This window comes from Parus major, chromosome 1, assembly GCF_001522545.3.
Source record: "Parus major isolate Abel chromosome 1, Parus_major1.1, whole genome shotgun sequence".
Lineage (NCBI taxonomy): Eukaryota > Metazoa > Chordata > Aves > Passeriformes > Paridae > Parus > Parus major.
This window is the reverse complement of record NC_031768.1, coordinates 70,766,312-70,784,175: the sequence shown is the minus strand read 5'-3', so window position 1 is coordinate 70,784,175 and position 17,864 is coordinate 70,766,312. Positions and strand designations below refer to the sequence as shown.

Genomic DNA, 17,864 nt, shown 5'->3' with positions numbered 1-17,864 from the left:
GCAGCTAGAAAAACCAAGAATGGCCAGGTAGGATGGATTTGGACCTACTAGCAATGCTGAACTACTTTTTGTCTGGTAACAACCAAGGCAGGATTTGTTACAAAATGTAGCATTTTTTTGTTAGCTGTGTCTGTAAAATCCTTTCATGTTCAGGCTTTTCCAAGTCTGAGAGGAAAGATACTTAAAAAAGATGCAGCCAGCAGAATGACCAGGTGCTTGCCAGCAATATGGATGGTGGTATGAGGACCTGAGCTCTTTGAGGGACTGGATGACTGATTTGATTACTAAGAATTGTCTCCTGTCTGCATTCTCCTCTGCACTAATGAAGCTGGTAACCCAAGGGAGGGCACTGCCATATAAGCAGGTGGCTCTAACAAGAGGAACCTGTGTGTTTTACACATGGAAAAAAGTCTTTGAACTCAGTATTTGCTTTTGTTTCACAGCAGATGAGGAAGGCTACTGAGCACAATTGGTGCTATAACCCACTGCAGGTGCAAGGCTGGGCAGTGAAAAACAGAGCATAACCTGGCCAGTTTCTCCCTTAGGGAATCAGTGCCAGTGTTTTCCAAAGAGGGAGCAATGGAACTTCTCAAAGGTGCCCCTGGAGACGCCAGCTGTTTGGCAAGTAAGGACAGCTCCTCTCGCCTACCAAAGCAGGCTGCACACCTTGCCTGCTGCTACTGCCTAGAAGAAAGGTGATTGATACTCTGTGGTTCTACCTTAGGCATTTTTAACAAACTCATAATGTAAGATTTCTTATAAGAACAAGCACGGGGAAAATAGTAGTCTGTATCAAAGTTAGTCAAAAAAGGATAAATTGTATGACTAATACAATAAAAATTCATCATTGGCCTAAGGAAAAGCACGGAACCATCAGTACCAAAAGAGTTACAAACAACTGAAAATATGAGGCTAGAATGCATGCTAGATTTTGGCTGGAGCCTGACCTGCGCTCCTAGCACCTGCTATCATTTGCCAGTGGTCTGCAGATCCTCATCAGTTCTTAAATAACTGAATGCAAGCCAAGGAATTTTAAAACCAGACTGTACTTCTTAGGTATAAACCAATATCTGTCTGTGTTGAGGACATATGTTGTAAGAAATTAAAATACACTTAAGAGTGAAAAAATTAATTGAATCTGATTTTCACGCTACATCTGTTAAGACTTAATTGTCAGTTAAGCAGGATGTTTCAGAACTGATTAAGTTCCATTGCATTACTTAAAAAAAAATACTGAACTACTCTGTCAAAAAGTATTCAGAACCTGTGGGAGAACAAATCCCAGAGATACCTTCTGTGGTATGTTGACAGTATGTTATAAAAGAAGTTGAAACAGTGTTCTAAAAAATTTAAAAAGTCTTCAAAGATAGGAAAAATATTCAGAGACCAAGAATGAGCTCTTGAAATGTGCCCATATGTATAAAAAAAGTGATTTCTCTGCTAGGTATTTAAATATCATATTAGCATGTCACAAAACTGGAATACTTGACTAAAGCAGAAACTGTTGCAAGACTTCTGAAATTCTAAGGCAGACAATGTTTATACAACAAGCAGACTCCTGTTATTAATAACCAGATCTTTCCATTACTTGCACTACAAGTATTCTGTACGCGCACAATATATTTTCATTCGTTTCAGGGAATCTGTTTTCCATTCAGATGCCATTAAATAGCCAATAACTTTCACACTTTAAATAACCAAATCCTTCAAGATGTGCATTGAGACCACTTTCCTCTTGCTCACAACTCTGCTGAAGCCTGATTGCTTTAATTCTTGGTACTATTTTTGTGCTGAGTTCTTAAAAATTGCTTTCATTCACTGAGAAGCTGTAATTTATCTTCTCATTGAACTGTTTTTCAGAAAGCTAGATAGCTAGTAATGTATTTTCAAATCATCTTGCCTGAGTTTTTACCTAATCAGTAAGCACTGCAGTCAACTGAGGTAAGAACTCTGAATCTGCATCACTCCTCAGCCAGTTAGCAATGCCACAAAGGGAAAAATAGGAATCAATCACAACAGAGACATGAGCTCAGTATAGCCTTATTGTTGTCATATGCAGGTTATGTCAGAGACAAACCTGCAAGCAAACAAATGTAATTAATACAATGTCAGTATAAATTTAAAGTTCAAAAATACATTTTCAAATTTGACTGTACAAGGAATGTATCTCAGGTATTTTCAACACGGTTGAACGCATGGAAATAGAAGTGGAGGGAAAAAAATACATATTTACCCTGTGCAATGATATGCTAAAACACACTCCATGGTTCCCTTTCCTCCTGCTCTCCCATCTGACTGTGCAGGCTTCCTTGCAGCTGCAGGGCTACAGTGCTGGAAGCCAGCATTCACCTAACACCTCTTTTCTCAGCACTGCTCCCCTTCAGCTCTTTTTCAGACTCTCAACCAAACACACTTTTCTGAAAAATGGGAGCAAACAAATAAGTTGCTGCAGAGGCCAGTGGTTAATACACTAAAAAACAAGCCTGGCCAGCAGAGCAGATTTGCATGCTGCAGAAGGGAACGCTGCATTTCTCCACAAGAATCCCATCTTTGATCCTGTTCTGTAGTAACTTGTGATGCAACCATTATGAAAGTGCCTTAGTGTTTGAGTTCTCAACAAAACATATGTCCAGACATAAATACACATTACTCAAGATCATAGGAATTTCTGCCTTTTTTCTAAACAAATCACTATTTACCATCCAATTAGTTTTTAGATAAACACACAGCCTACGTACATTAGTTATCAGAGTTAACATCTAATCGATGAAGACAAAAGGAAAAACAAAAATCTCCCTTATTTAGCTTATTTAATTACCAACAATTGGCTGAGGCACAACATTAGATCCAAAACAATATGGTATTTTATGCACAATTTTAATGTTCTACTTGGACACTTAAGGGAAAGTGAAAGTAAGATACTTTGAAGACTTTGACAGGGTTGTGGTAGGATTTTCTAATGCATTTTGGTTGATGTGGGATAGCTGAGGATGAAAAATCCACAGTATGGAAGACATTTTCAGCAATCAATGTTTATCTTTGCTTTTGTGCTCAGTTAGTCGGGAATATTATTTTCCTTTACTCACAACCCCACTTTAAGAAATGAGTAAACAATGATGACTAAGAAGCTTTGGCTAGAAATGGCTGATTTTGTTTCATTTTCTAAAATTCAGAAGAGATTAATCTAATGACTTTAAACCATCATGTTATTTCTTTGGATTTATCTTAATTTTAGCTTCCATCTATCACTGGGCAAAGGGTCGTCTTTGTCGTGCATACTCAGCTTGCAGAGTTCTCTACTGTGTTCGGGGGATTTGAGCAACAATGACATATTTGTACTAAAAAAACACTAAATGCAGAGATAGAGGGAAGAAAAATTTCCTTGTTAACACATTAGGAATTTGAAAGGATTGAATTCAGTTCCCCGCTGTATCAATGGCTCCCCATACAACACTTCAATCCCTGCTTCCCATATAAAGCTTCTCTATCTAGACAAGCTTCAATCTTATTCTTTGACTCTGAATCCTAGATTTTAGATCTGACACTGATGCATGACTCACACGAGTATGATTAGTTATTGTGTATGAAATTCAGGTCAAAAAGAAGACACCAAAGTATAGGCATCTGAACTCCTGCCAAAAGCAAAAAACTCAAGATCCAAAAATAAAAGGACTGACTCAGCTCATTCCAAAGTGCTCATCTACTGACTGGTCCCTCTTGGCTCTCCCAACACCACTGACTGCACCAGCACTGACCTCAACTAAGGACAATGGAGAACTCAATTTTTAGCCACCACAGTCTTGCACTGTGTCCTTTCCTCAGATTCACTCAGAGCCATGGCCATGCTGATGCTGTGACAGGAAGCCACACATAAAGTCAAATATCAAGCCTGCAAACACATCACAATTTTGTGCCAACTGTGTTCCCACACAAAGCTTAACAACTTCTCCAAGGAAACTTACAAGACACTAATCCTCACTGACAGATAGGACTCTGCCATGGAAATACTGCCTCTGGTACCCTGGTAATGTAGAATGCAGGAAAATCTCTTTTACAGTAGCTGAATGAATGAAGATGCTACGACACATTAAATCTGGACTGAGTAGGCACAGAAGGATTAAGATCTTTATTTAGCAAGTGTCAATTGTTATCAGACAAGGTAACATGAAGGTTTGTTTTCTACCTGGAAGACTATTAGAGTAATCTTCTCCAGAAAAAAAAATGAACATAAGCACAGTTTAAATTCAATGCACTGTAAAATCTTCATTTCCTAAAGGACTCTTGCTGTCCTTTTCAAAAATTAATACAGATTTTCTTATATGTTCTGCAGCAGCACATCAGAGATGGTATTTCCATGGAGCTCTAACACAGTATCTGTTGTCTAATCTGGAATATGAGCCTAATAATAAATATTAGGCACAGCTGTTTAAGACACAAGTTTTTACATGAAGGGTCTCTTGAAAATGCTCCTGCATTGTAATGAAAACTCAGTGTAAAGCAGCAGAATTTTATCCTTCCTGTACCTGAGATCTTACAAGTGCTAGAATTTCTGATGCAACACATTTATATCATTTGTTTTAGATATTACTAGACATTTTGAAGTATTTTTACATCACAATAAGAACAGTAACAAAGAACACTTTTTCACTAAACCATCATTGCATCAGGTATGATGATTTACATGAACATCCCACAGATTACCCAGAAGAACTTGGCTAGTTTTGCATATCCCTGTGGTAACATAGTTTTAACACAAGATTACATGGCATTCAGCCACGAATCCAAAATCCCCAATGGTGTTGTGTTTAGTATGCACTGCACTAACTGGTAGAAAAAAAAGCTGTTGTGTTAGTTTTGCGCTGGCACAAATGCTGTGCCACACTACCACATCTCATTTACTGTTTGCTGCTGTTTATAAAGATGTGGCTGCTTCCTTTCATAAAATGACTAACAGCAATAGAACTAGGCACATATTTACAGAGTAACTTGGTGTGAAGCACTGCCTCTAAAAGCAAGCAGATTTTTTTTGGATGGTGTCTTTATTCCTTTAGAGAGGTCTTTGCTTTGTCAATATGCAGAACAGAAAGTCTGTCAGGAAACTCTGCATTTGTTATCAGCTCATTCTCCTTACATGGCAATACTGTAAATATTTTTCTTTGTTATCACCCTGACAAATAACTTGGAAGGTGTGATTTAATTAGCAGGAATGCCTATATTTCACAACTTTTGCCTACTTTAAAGAAAATGAGTAATAGAGAAACCCATGCAGCAGGAAACAAATGGCCAGAGGCAGTGAACTAAGGTCTACCAGACAGGGCTCAAGATCACTTAGGCTGGATGACAGCTGATATATTTGCAGTACAGTTCATCTGTTTTCTTATCTGGTAAAGTGTTCCATAATAAATCATAATTTATTGCATCTTTTGCAACCTTGTCAAAGGGCACACCTAAGATTTTTGCTTCAGTAATAAATTCCATCCAACTATGTACAGGAATTCACTTGACGAAGTGCACATAGCTGAAATATTTTGATATTTTTTTTAATGCTAGCACCAACAACTCATCTGGTTTACACAACACATTCACTTTCTGCTAAATTCGACAATGTTTAAGGAGGTTTCAAAGTAATTCTCCAGTGACAACCACCCATGAGCAAAAAAGCCTAAAGCTGGCTGGCCAAGGTCTCCTATTCCCAATTCATAACTGTTTCTCATGCCTCTTTTTGGTTCCCTTTTTCCCTTGTGGGAGTGTTTATCTCTGAATAGGGACAGATCAACCTCAGCAATATTTCTTGAGGTGCACAAGTAAACTGCTCATGAAGCTAGTCGTACATTTCTGCATATTGTCTGTAAAAAGTACAGCAGAAACAAAACTTTAGAACAGCCCTAAGTCTTCCACATTACTATAAACAGCATCCAATTGGAAAACTCCAAGCAAATATTTATGAACGGTTACTGCCAGGGTACTTCAGATTTTGCTGAGAGGTCTGGGATTTTTTACTTATTAGAAATTAATCAAAAATAGGTAAAGAATAACCAAATCATTACAGCTTGAAGTTCAGCATCGTAGGACTCACCATTTGTACGCAGGATCACATGTTAAAATTGCATCTAAGTATGCAGTAAGTGAAGGGTTTTCTAGGATAAGTCATACCTTTTTCCTTTCTAAAGGCACTGTTCAGGGTGAAAAATAATTATTTTTTTATAAAAGTGGAAGGCATCCAAAATAATTGCTGCTTTGGTATTAAGTTCACTGTCTTGACCTACTCTGAATAAAACAGGATAGACACTTGAGATAGGTCTGTTTATTTTCCTCTTATGAAACTCTTCTAAACATGATGAATAAAACCATTGCCTTTAAAATACTTCAAGTGCCATATTTCTCTACTATCAAATTCTGTGTCTGTTTGCAGTCACATAAAAATGTAAAATCCCAATCAAGAGAAATTAATTGCTTACCATTGTGTTTATGCTACTGGCCAAAGAATCCATCCCAATGACCGTTAAAAAAATATTTAAGAACATTTGATTCAAGTGTCAGCATTTTTCTACCAAGCATCTATGATGCTACTGCTGCAAGCCTGACCTCAATTTGAAATGCTAAATATGCATTAGAGCAAAGTTGTGTTTTTTTTCTTGTCATTATTTATTCGTTTCTGTTTAATGCTATTTCCTACTCATATTAACAAAGGAACTGAAATTAACTTGGCTGCATTGCAAATAAATTTCACCACATACCACTTCATTAAAAATCTGAATGTGTACTATTATACTTGGAGTAACCAATTAATATGTATGAAAGGCTAGGACTGAAAAACACTTATCTCTTTAACCTTGTCTTCAGAGACAACTGTCTGAAAACCACACCTTCAAAACTAAATGTTTCTGTATTCAATGTCTTTCAGGCTGGAAAACTCAAAATTTTAACTTAATGACTTAAGTTTTGAGGGGGAACAAAGTCTAATACCCATACAGTAAAAAACAATGTTTTAAAAATCTCTGTGACCTCTGAAGGTCATAAAGTACTTCTAAGGATTTATATTCAGCCCTGAGTAATATTAGAAGCTATTTGTCAGCAGTGAATTCATGTATCCTTATCACATACAGATTTTTGTCACATACTGGAAAACTCCTTTTATTTCAGATACTTGCGTCTTATTCTTTGACCACTTGCAGCTCTTTTAAACTGCTTTCTGCCCTAGGTTTTCGACAGGCTTGAATCAAAGTGCGTTCCGGTCTCCTTCCTCCTCCCTGTCTCTCAAACCCTTCCACAGGACCTTGAATTCCCTTCTGGATTGTCAGAAGGAGTCCAGACAGTTCAATACTCCCAAGTCACTACAGCATTTGCTGGTAGGTGGGCAGAGCATCACAGGCTTTGAACAGCTTTTGCTAGACAACATGCTCTCCTGGTCAGCATGTGAAGATTGTAGCAGATAACTACTAAAGGTGGGATTTCTCCCTCTTTCCCTCAGATGATGAACTAACAGAGTATTTGTCCTCTAAGTGCCAATCCTCTCTGGAAACTGGAAAGCTTAACCTTTCAAAAGCAAAAAAAAAAACCTAATCTTGGAAAAATGTAAAACCTAATTTTTTTGAGGATAAAAGCATGTATCATCAAAAAAATTACTGTATCATGAAAATAATAGAAGAGACAAAGACAAAAGAAGCTTAAGGAATGAGGCAGAATTAATGAAGCCAGGAAACCTGCAGAAAAGGACAATGATCTATCCACTTTTTATTTGTGTGCTGTTCCTATCTTCTCCTCAGAAAGCACTTTTATAAGTAGTTCTTGAAAAGACATCTGTGATTTTGATTTGTTCTTAATTAGGTTATGTAAAAATCAAAGGAGATTTAAAACCAAAAATGTATAACTGAACTCTGGGCTCTATTATTCTCATCTCACTCCCATCAGTGCCTCTTCTAAGAAAAAGGGTCACCGAGTTACTCACTGGTGAAGTGGACAGAAGATAACAGTACCAGGAGTGGTATAAACACTATTATAATACACTCATTCTATTTTCTGTGGCATGTAAGCAATTGAGGTACTACATACTGATCAGACACGTGAATTATGCAGTGATGTCATCAGCAAGTCACCAGTTTCTAAATCATCAACCTCACTTCATTTGGGTAAAGGGTAGTGGTGTCTGTGAGAATCCATATGGGCAGCATTTAAAAACTGGCTTCTGCTGATTTATGTAACATAAAGGATATCATCTCAGCAATTTGCAACTGACATCTCTAAGGGGACCAGCGAGTTTCTTCTCCTTCACAAATACAGTGACATGAAAACAACTTACGTTCAACTTGATCAAACATCACTGAGAACAAGAAATCTCTTGGTGTCATGTAATATTCTCCTTCATATTCCAATGATGCAAAATGCATGAAGCGGTGCTTTCGAAGAGACAGTCTTTCATCCATGTCTGCATGAATGACATCTTCCTTCTGAAAAAGAAAAAAAGTCCACCACATTTGTAGACCAAAGATGTAATTAGAAAAAATCCTATACTCAATCTTGATCAACCTCAGTATTTTTTGGGTAACCACAACAAAAAGCTAGCAGCAATTAAAGCTTTTATGTCACAGTCTTAAAGAATGACATGCTTATATGATAGTCAAAGTATTTTTTGGCTTCATTGACAACATGCTTTAACAACACAGGTGAGCCAAATTAATGGCTGGATGTCACCAAAGGCTGCTCCCACTTTCCACTCCCCTGCTCTTGGCTGGTCCTGCACCTCCTTTTTTTGCCAGCTCTGCCACTTGTTGGGCTCTCGCTGAGCCAAATTGTTAGTGCATAAATTAGTGAGCATAGTTAGCTAGCTAACTCAACAAAAAACCTAAGCCCACCCAACAGGAAACAGTATCTTGCCAGGTTAGTGGCAGGCTCAGCAAAGGCTGAACTGTGCTGCATATCCATGTAAATGACCCATTCCTGAAGTTAATTATCAAATTGTGGAGCAACTGCTAAGATGGGAGAATAATGATGTTCTAGTTTAAGTATGGGCCTGTCTTTCAGGTAAGTCAGAAAAATGGGAAAAGCAATGAAAACACCAACAAAAGAGTCAGAGATCATACCACCACATGCAAAGATTCAACTAGTCTAGGAAACAAAAAATCTCCAACTTAACCCTCTTCTCATAAATATTGAAAGATTCAGGATCAAAACCATACAAGCTGTCAATACTCTGATGAGTAGCACCAGCATTTACTGGCAGCAAAAGGGAACACAGGCCTGGTGAAACAGAGATATTTACAATATAGGATTTAGAAATGGTAAATGACAACAGGAAAATGAGAAACTCTGAAATTCAGAATGCACACTCTGTGTATTTGAACGTTAATCACAGAACAATTACCACCATATATTATATTGTACGTTATTATATTTCTAAATAGAAGGCTTCAACTTGCCATTTAATCTCATGCCTTGCACCTCTGTGTTAGCATGAAGGACTTGTTAAAATATTTCACAGAATGATAGGCTACAGGCACCTGTTGTAGTCAATTTTAGTTCTCCCTCGTAGCGTGTTTGTTTGCCTCAAACCTCAGGTTTCAACGAAGGGTGGGAGGGAACCAACAAGAAGAAAAAACCCAAAATACTAATTATTTAGATTTAGAACTGTCATACTCCAGATGGGCCACGAAAATATGGGCTACCTCTAAGTATCTGAAGCCAAGACTTGCTTTGGTTTAGACAGAATTGCTTTAAGCTTCTTGCAGTATAGAGCTCTATCATGGCCTACAACTGGAGTGCACTTCTACTGTTCAGACCTGAGTGCTCTGGAGAATACAGATTAAAAATAAACCAAATGCAGCAACAAATGTAGCTTTATACTCTTAAAAACTTTAGGGGACAAGTCACTCTATAGTTGCTTAGTTAAGAATATTCAACAAACGCTGCAAATCTCAAATAAGTATTTCATGGTTGCTGGGTATATACGCTGCATTTTTATTAAAATCACATCCTTCTCACAGTAACATAAGCAATTTTTCCCCAAAGGCAAATTGAAGAAAAAGTGGAAAATGGTTTCACAGTTACTCTTTAACCAAAATTATGTAATGAAAAGAAATCTTTCTGCATAAATACAAAATAAAAAAAAGTTTAGAGAAGAAGTAAAAAGCAAATTCTACAACATGTTCAAACCAACTGGATTTTCAATTTTCTTAAGTCTTGTAGTATTTATATGAATTCTGTCTAAAGCTAACTTTGTTACTGATAACAGAACACTGAATTTCAGCAATCCACAATTTTAACTGAAACACAAAGGTTCCAGTTTTGGTCACCACCATATAAGAAAGATATTAAGCTGTTGAGAGAGTGTCCATAGGAGGGTAACAGAGGGAGAAGGGCCTTGAGGAAAAGATGTATATGGAGTGGCTTAGGTCACTTGGCTTAGGTGTGTTCAGCCTGGAGGAGACTGAGGGGAGACCTCATTGCAGTCTGCAGCTTCCTTGTGAGGGGAAGAGGAGGGGCAGGCACTGATCTCTGTGGTGAGCAGTGACAGGACCAAAAGGGAATGGCCTGAAGTTGAGTCAGGGGAGGTTTAAGTTGGGTATTAGGGTAAGGCTCTTCACCCAGAGGGTATTTGGGCACTGGAACAGGCTCCCCAGGGTCACTGCACCAGCTGGGCAGAGTTCAAGAAGCATTTGGACAACACTCTCAGGCCTATGGTGTGGTTCTTGGGGTGTTCTGTGCAGGGCCAGGAGCTGGACTTGATGATCCTGATGGGTCTCTTCAAACTCAGCATATTCTGTGATTCTGTGTTCACATTTTCACATATTAATTCTGAAGAGTGCTTTGTATATGGAAAGGAACCTATTCCCACCAGAATTACAATAATATGTGATTATGGACTCATCAAACCCTTTTCTTTTTGTGAAACTGGCATCCCTGATTTGCAAAACAGCCCTGGCTAACGTCTTATGAACATCAGCTTCAAAACTAGCACAAATGAGGATGAAACAGGAAGAAATAAATCAGCTGTGCCATCTCCTACTTTTTTTCCTAAGCTTTTGCAAAATTCCTGACCTCCTGTCACTATTGAAGAAACTTGTCACCTGAAAAGAACACCCTTCAGGACATGAGCATGAGCTCAGCTAGAGCAGCTGCTACCTCATTTAAAAGCTGTATCCCTCACTCTCATTCACTCTTATTTTCTTCACCAATACGTATCTCTCCAAGTCTTCAATAAGCAGGGATGCCAGACCCACCAAAGACAGCTGGTAAGGGATGGAAATACATGGGAAGAAGTATAAAGCTCTAGTTTTTTGAAAAAAAATAAATTATAAGCATAACTCCCATTTGTTCTTAGAATATATAAATGTTTGAATAACTATTCTAATCATTATTCCAAATGCCTAACCAAAGATTAAATAAAAATTATGTTTTGAAGAAAAGGCTGATTCAATCACTTACAATTAAGATTGATCTTCTTTTGAAGTACCAATCTAAAGAGTGCAGAGGGGAGCAAGCTCTCTCTCCACAATTCAGTATCCTTCCCACTTCAATTAAATCCTGACTAATTTCCAAGAAGATTTTCCTGAGTCATCCAGTAAGTCCTTCAGATAGAAAAGATTTGACTTCCTGACATTTTAAAAAATACTGTGAAAGCTAATTTTGCTTATAAAAATGCACGTATTGAGCAAAAAGCAGAGTTTTCCTCTTTAATTCTATTCCACAAAGTGAGTTTCAAGTGAAGACAGCTATACTATAAGAAATAATTGTGTATTTAAGGCTGAATCTCAGAAATTAAGGTATCTGTAATCTAACACCTCAGCAGTTTCCAACACTGCAAACCCAAGGCAAGCTGGATAGAAAAATTTAAATTTCAGAGGCACAATGGGTGAGAAGAATCTATTACTATCACCACAAGACTCTTGTAAGCATAGTTTAAAATAACTCTGGGATTGACTTCGGCTTATTTTTGCCTCTAACAGTGCCATATAGGAGAAATAAAACCACAAAGAGCTACATGGCATTTATGTTAAGGCATGTGCTGAAATTCCACTCTTAGCTTGTTCTTCTGTGTGTGGGTCCAGCCAGGGCTTCAAACACTGGGCGTTCCCACATGGTCCAGAGCACCCCCACAAGCAAGAGAACTGAGAATGAAATTTCAGCTTTATCTTGGAATTTAGTTGTTTTTGTGGTTTTATGTCAAGCCTCCAGTGCCAGTTTCAGAATGTGCATGGTAAAGCTATGATAGCTGATGGTAAATCAGAATTGAATGACATGAAAAGGGCTCCAGGAGGATGCTGTGCAGCTGGCATGGCAATGGATCAGGAGCTGACCAGCCACAAGCCTTACCAAAGACTATGGTTTCCTTCCTGGCTTCCTGCACTGAGAAATGCCTAAGGGCAACAACATTACTTCATACCATTAATTTTCACATTGATATAATTAATCTGTTTATCAGTCAGTCTTCTGAATGTAAAATACTATTATAGAATTCATGGTGTTCAATCTTTGGCTTTTTTTTTTTTTGCATGAAAAATAGCAAGCTTAAGTCAAAGAAACCCTTTATGTTTACTGTAGCTTTTTTTTTTTTAAATTAAATAAAAATGAAGGGTTACATAAATAAAACATTAATAACCCTTACCTGTGTTTTTAGGAACACTGCTGATCACTGTAATGCGATTTTTGGTAACACTTATTCTGTATCCATTAAAAATCAAAGTAATTCCTATGTACAAACTCAAGTATACACTGCTGATTATTAGAGATAAATTATTTTAAAATACTGTACGCAGTGATCTCTCTCTTCAATTTAAAATTGTGTCTTCCCCTTTCATTCATTTTACTTTTTGTCCCTTTGCACAGAATTTGGTGTTTCAATGTGCCTGTGCCTTTCAAGTTTTCTATCTTAATCTTTTCTATTTATAAAATAGAATACACTTTCCATTTAATTTTTCCAACAGTTTTTCTTCCTTTACCCTACTCCTTTCCATACAATCTACTTATTTTGTCTCTTTGTATCCTTTCATTGCCTTTTTTTCTTCTATTTTCTACATACCTTTCTTCCTTTTTCCTTGGGAAAAAAAAAACCATGATATTTTAAACCGTTTTTTTTTTTCCCCCCCTCATCTGAAAAGAGGATCACTATTTTTAATTCCTCTTCTTCTATGCTGGTAGAATTAACATGTAATACTCATTTTACCTGCTACAAGAATAACTAAACCAATGTGTCGGATGTCATTAAATTCCAGTTGGTGCCAGCCGGATCTCTGGGAGCTTCAGGTTTGGATCCATTAATTCACACTAGATCTACAGAGGGATTTAGCAACTCTGTATCAAATTTCTCCATGGCTGATGAAAACGTTGCAGTTAACTAGTGTCATTATTGTATCTCAATTTCAACCAATCCATTTGAAAATAATCAAAACAACAGAAAATGTAACTCGGCCTCCAACTCTGCTGCACATGTTAAAGTACCCAGCAGGCACGCTGAATGCACAGAGGAATAACGCTCAGAGCTGAATGTTTCAAAGCAATAATTGATAGAAGAGAGTTTTGACAAGAAATCCATTTGACAGAAATATGTGACTTACAGAAAGCTCAAGATCATAATATTTAAGAAAGCTTGCATAAGTATGTGCAAAAGTAGTTTGTGCTTTTATAATAAAGAATGTGAGCCATGTCTTGATCAAATGCACCAGCAGCTACCAAAACCAACAACATGTAAAAGAAATAAGATCAGAACCAAAATGTTCTGGTGATATGAATTGATCTGTATTACTTTTTTGCAACATAATGTTTTCTGAGCTTGCAAATCAATCTGCTAGCCTGGACATAAAGTAAGCTGCGGGGGGGGTAGGGGTGGGAGGTGGTGAAAAAAAAAAGCACAGAACCCACACAGACAACGTATTTCTCTGGAAATCAATTCTAAGTATTTGAGTGACTGAAACTGAACAAACAACTACATTACTAAAAGCTCAAATCATCCTAAAATCCCTAAGTACGAAAAGGGAGAGAGATTAAAAATACCTTCTCAGGAACTACTTCCGAGACAGAAAACAGACTGCTAAAATAAGCACAGGAGAAGAACGAGAATGCAAAACTCTTGTGTCTGGCTGCTCTTAACGGCTGAATATAAACACTTGAAAATTAGATGAAGCCCTTTCTATGCACTAACAGGTGCCACTCGCCTCCTTTCTTTCAAATAGCTGCTCAGTCACTTCTGCTGTGCTGGTACTAATTAGTGACGGTTATGTTTGAAGCAGCAGCTGAGGAGTTTATTTGCATCTAAACCCCTGCCATTTTTGGTTTTAATTTTTCTCTCCCTCCCTTTGCTTTTCACTGAGTTCAGACTAAATTGTGCACACAGAGCAGATCTACTGTTACCAGCACCCTTACACCGTAATTCTCCCTAAATGGAGAATTAACTTGAGCATGAGGATAATACAGAAAGCAGTCTCAGTTTATAAGGGTTTTTAGTTTCAGCATTTAATTCTAGAATTTCTGCCTTACCAGAGCTCATTTTTAAACGTAAGCATAAAACAAAGTATAAAACTAATACATTTCCCGAAACAGAATATAAGAAAGGCAGATAAGGTACCCAAGCTCTAACAAGCCAGGGAACCAGTTAATTAATTTAACAAACCATACATTTTCACCCCTACTTGCGAGTTATCACACCAGCCTAGTTACACATTCCCCTACTGAGGCTGACACACCACTCAAACACTGGTGCAGAAGTACTAAATACATACGGAGTGGCAGGGGGACCACACTGATGCCTCAAAGACAACACACCCAGGAAATGTGTCCACACAACTTTCTGGGAGAGCTCATTACATTGTATTTGACAGTCAGTAGACTTGGGTGCAAAATGTGTTACATCTTCTTCTCACGGATCTTTCTCAGTCAATCACTCCACATTAAAGTGCAGTTAAAATGTGAAGACACAAACACATTTATCTTAAAAACTAAGAGGAGCTAGATATTTTTGAAAGATACTATGTATGAATGTGCAAACACAGTGCTTAACTACGTGCTTTTAAAATCATAGAATCATAGAATGGATTGAGTGAGAAGGGATCTTATAATCATCTAGTTCCAATCTTCTGCCATGGGCAGGGACATCTCCCACTAGACCCGGTTATTCTAAATCTCATTCAGCCCAGCCATCAACAATTCCAGGGAAGGAGCAGCTACAACTTCTCTAGACAACCTGTGCCATTGCTTCACCACCCTCATAGTAAAGAATTTCCTCCTAATATCTAATCTAAATCTGCCCTCTTTCCATCTTAGAACCATCACCCCTTGTCACATGCCCTTGTAAAAAGTTCCTCTCCAGCAGCTTTATAAGAGAGGTGCTGGAGTCACTCCAGCAGGTCCATGTCCTTACACTGGAGGCCCCAGAGATGAGTGCATCTCTCCACATCGGGTCTCACGAGAGAACGGAGGGGCAGAAATCCTTGACCTGCTGATCAAGCTTGTTTTGAAACACCATAATATCTTTATTTTACCTCCTCCTTCTCAATTCAAATGATGTATGGACTGTCTCTCTGCACACCTTCTCAGGGGAAGCTGGGAAAGCCTCTAAGCCATCTGATTTTACTTACCCTGAGCTTGCAGATCTTCAGGATTTTCAAGCTGATAGGACTTTACTTCTTTAAGTGTACTTTTGCTGCAGAAGGAAACCATATGCCCTTTCAAATAACTGTTCACTTTGATTGGGTATCTCAGATAGAGGCTCTACTTCATCTGTTCTGAACTACATCAGGAGATAATCCATTTATTACTTGAGATTCAGTTTTAACTGCACGCCCTTGAAAACAGGACTACATATGCCTGAGTTTGAGAAGTGCAACTTCAAACTCTAGGAAGTTTTGCAGTCCAACTCATGCCAGCTGCATGGTGCCATATATTTACCTGATGATTTCTATCTTTAAAAGGTTTTTACTGTCATAGTGCTTGGTCCTGCAACAACTGTACAGACAGAAAAAAATGTTAACTACTTTAATAGTAGGTGGTTGAATGCCAGACAACTTTTGTTCTGAACAAGACAAATTCTGGACTCAGTGCTCATATGGAAGAATTTGAAGGGGTAAATATTTAATGCTGGACATAGTGAGCTAAGCAGAAGAACCTAAGGGAAGGCATATTTAAAACCTAGACCAAGAGAAGGTGACAAAAAGAGGAGGCAACTTTCCAATAGGTAAACTAAGCAGTACAGACTCAAGTTTAAAGAGATTAAACTCCGAGGATAAGGGAGCTAGATTTGATGGAGCAGACAGTAGAGTTACATAGTAAAAAGCAAAGTTGTTACACTTTCAAGTTTTGAGGGTGTGTGTGGGTTTTCTTTTGTTTGTTTTTGTTTGTTTTGTAAAATTAAACAAATGTGTTAGCATGCAATAATGGTGGTGCATATTTAAATATCTCCATGTTCACGGATGAATAAAAGGGACTAGAAACAGGATGGCTACTTTAATCTGTGCAATGGCCGAGCAAGAAGTGGTAAACACAATGGAATTAAGATAGTGGGAAGTTCAGTGATAAGTGGAGAAAAAAAAAAGAACAGAAACATACCAGAACTTGTCTCACAAACTTTTTACAACTTCAAAGTGCTTCTGTCAATGGTTGCACACACTTTCTGGAGTTCTGTATACCCTAGGTTAGCAACAATGTGCCAAATGAGTAGTCCCTCAAAGTCATTACACCGGCATGATATTTTATACACAATGTAAGTGCTTCAAGGGAAACACTGTGAAAGAAACTGCCTCTCTGTCATCAGAGAACACTGCCACTTGTTTTTGAAATGTATTTCAGAATATCAATCTTGTTTAAGCACTATTCTTAACATGTTTGCACATCCAAAATGCTTTAAATGGTGGCTGATGGCACAGGGCTTCCAACAAGAGTAGATGTAGAAAAGCCTTGGATTGCTGTACCACTCCCTGAAACATGCTATGTGCCAAATATAATTACGCAAATCCCGTTAATTTTTAACTTAGGTACTTCATACTTGCTCTGCCAGGGAATTTTCATCATGACACTGAGACAGCATTACAAGAAATACACTGAGTGCTGCAGTTGCCAACCAGGCTAGCACAGGACTGATCAAAACCAACCATGCAGAACCTATGGATTTAAAACCACTTCTCTACCAAAGACAAGCTCCCCCCAAGTAGAAATACCCTGTGATTTCACCTTCCTGGGTTAAGAACTATGTTTTGGTGTAGAAGAGTAAACAGAACTCAAACCAAACAGAAGATGTACATAAGGTCTAAAAACGTTTATATGACACAATCAAAGAATGAAAAAAAAACCACCAAGTAGAATCTTAAATATCCGACTATCATATATACTAGCTGTCATCAGTTTCTGTAAATGAGTGTTTCTATTTAGTCAATCTGCAAAGACTTTAAAAGAAACTTGTAGCTATTACGAATTTATCCAAATTTCAGTGTTTCCCTTTTGGAAGGCTCTGACATAAAGAAAACTCGATTTAAAAATGTGATGATTCATAGAAGAGAGGCTCAACTGAGACAGGAGCCCTTAATTTATTCTTTATACAAAACATGATCTACAGGGTTGTGCTTTAACGCTCTTGTTTTAATCCACATATGTATTTAACAGTGTTACAAGTCACTGCACATTATAGCAGTGAACAGTCCAGTTGCACACACCCTTAGGATGGCTTTCTACAGCAAAGCCACATAAAACCCAGTAAATACTGGTAACGGAGTTTTACAGTTTATGGTTTGTTGGGTTTTTTTAAAATAAAAACCAAGCAAAACCCACCCCAAATAAAATCAAAACACAACAAAATAGGCCATTGTAACTACACATGCATTTGTTATAAATATACTGAAATTTAGAAAAAAAAAATTAAAAAATCATTGTCTAAAATAAAGAAG

General features: G+C 37.7%; 1 protein-coding gene across 1 annotated transcript in view; it reads right to left on the bottom strand.

The window, feature by feature from the left end:
- Window positions 1-17,864, bottom strand: part of MICU2 (mitochondrial calcium uptake 2) — a 137,747-nt gene that overhangs the window by 53,432 nt on the left and 66,451 nt on the right. The window contains exon 2 of the mRNA XM_015636727.1: window positions 8,300-8,447. Coding sequence (XP_015492213.1) covers window positions 8,300-8,423 — 124 coding nt within the window. The 5' untranslated portion in view covers window positions 8,424-8,447. The remainder of the gene's footprint in view (window positions 1-8,299; window positions 8,448-17,864) is intronic.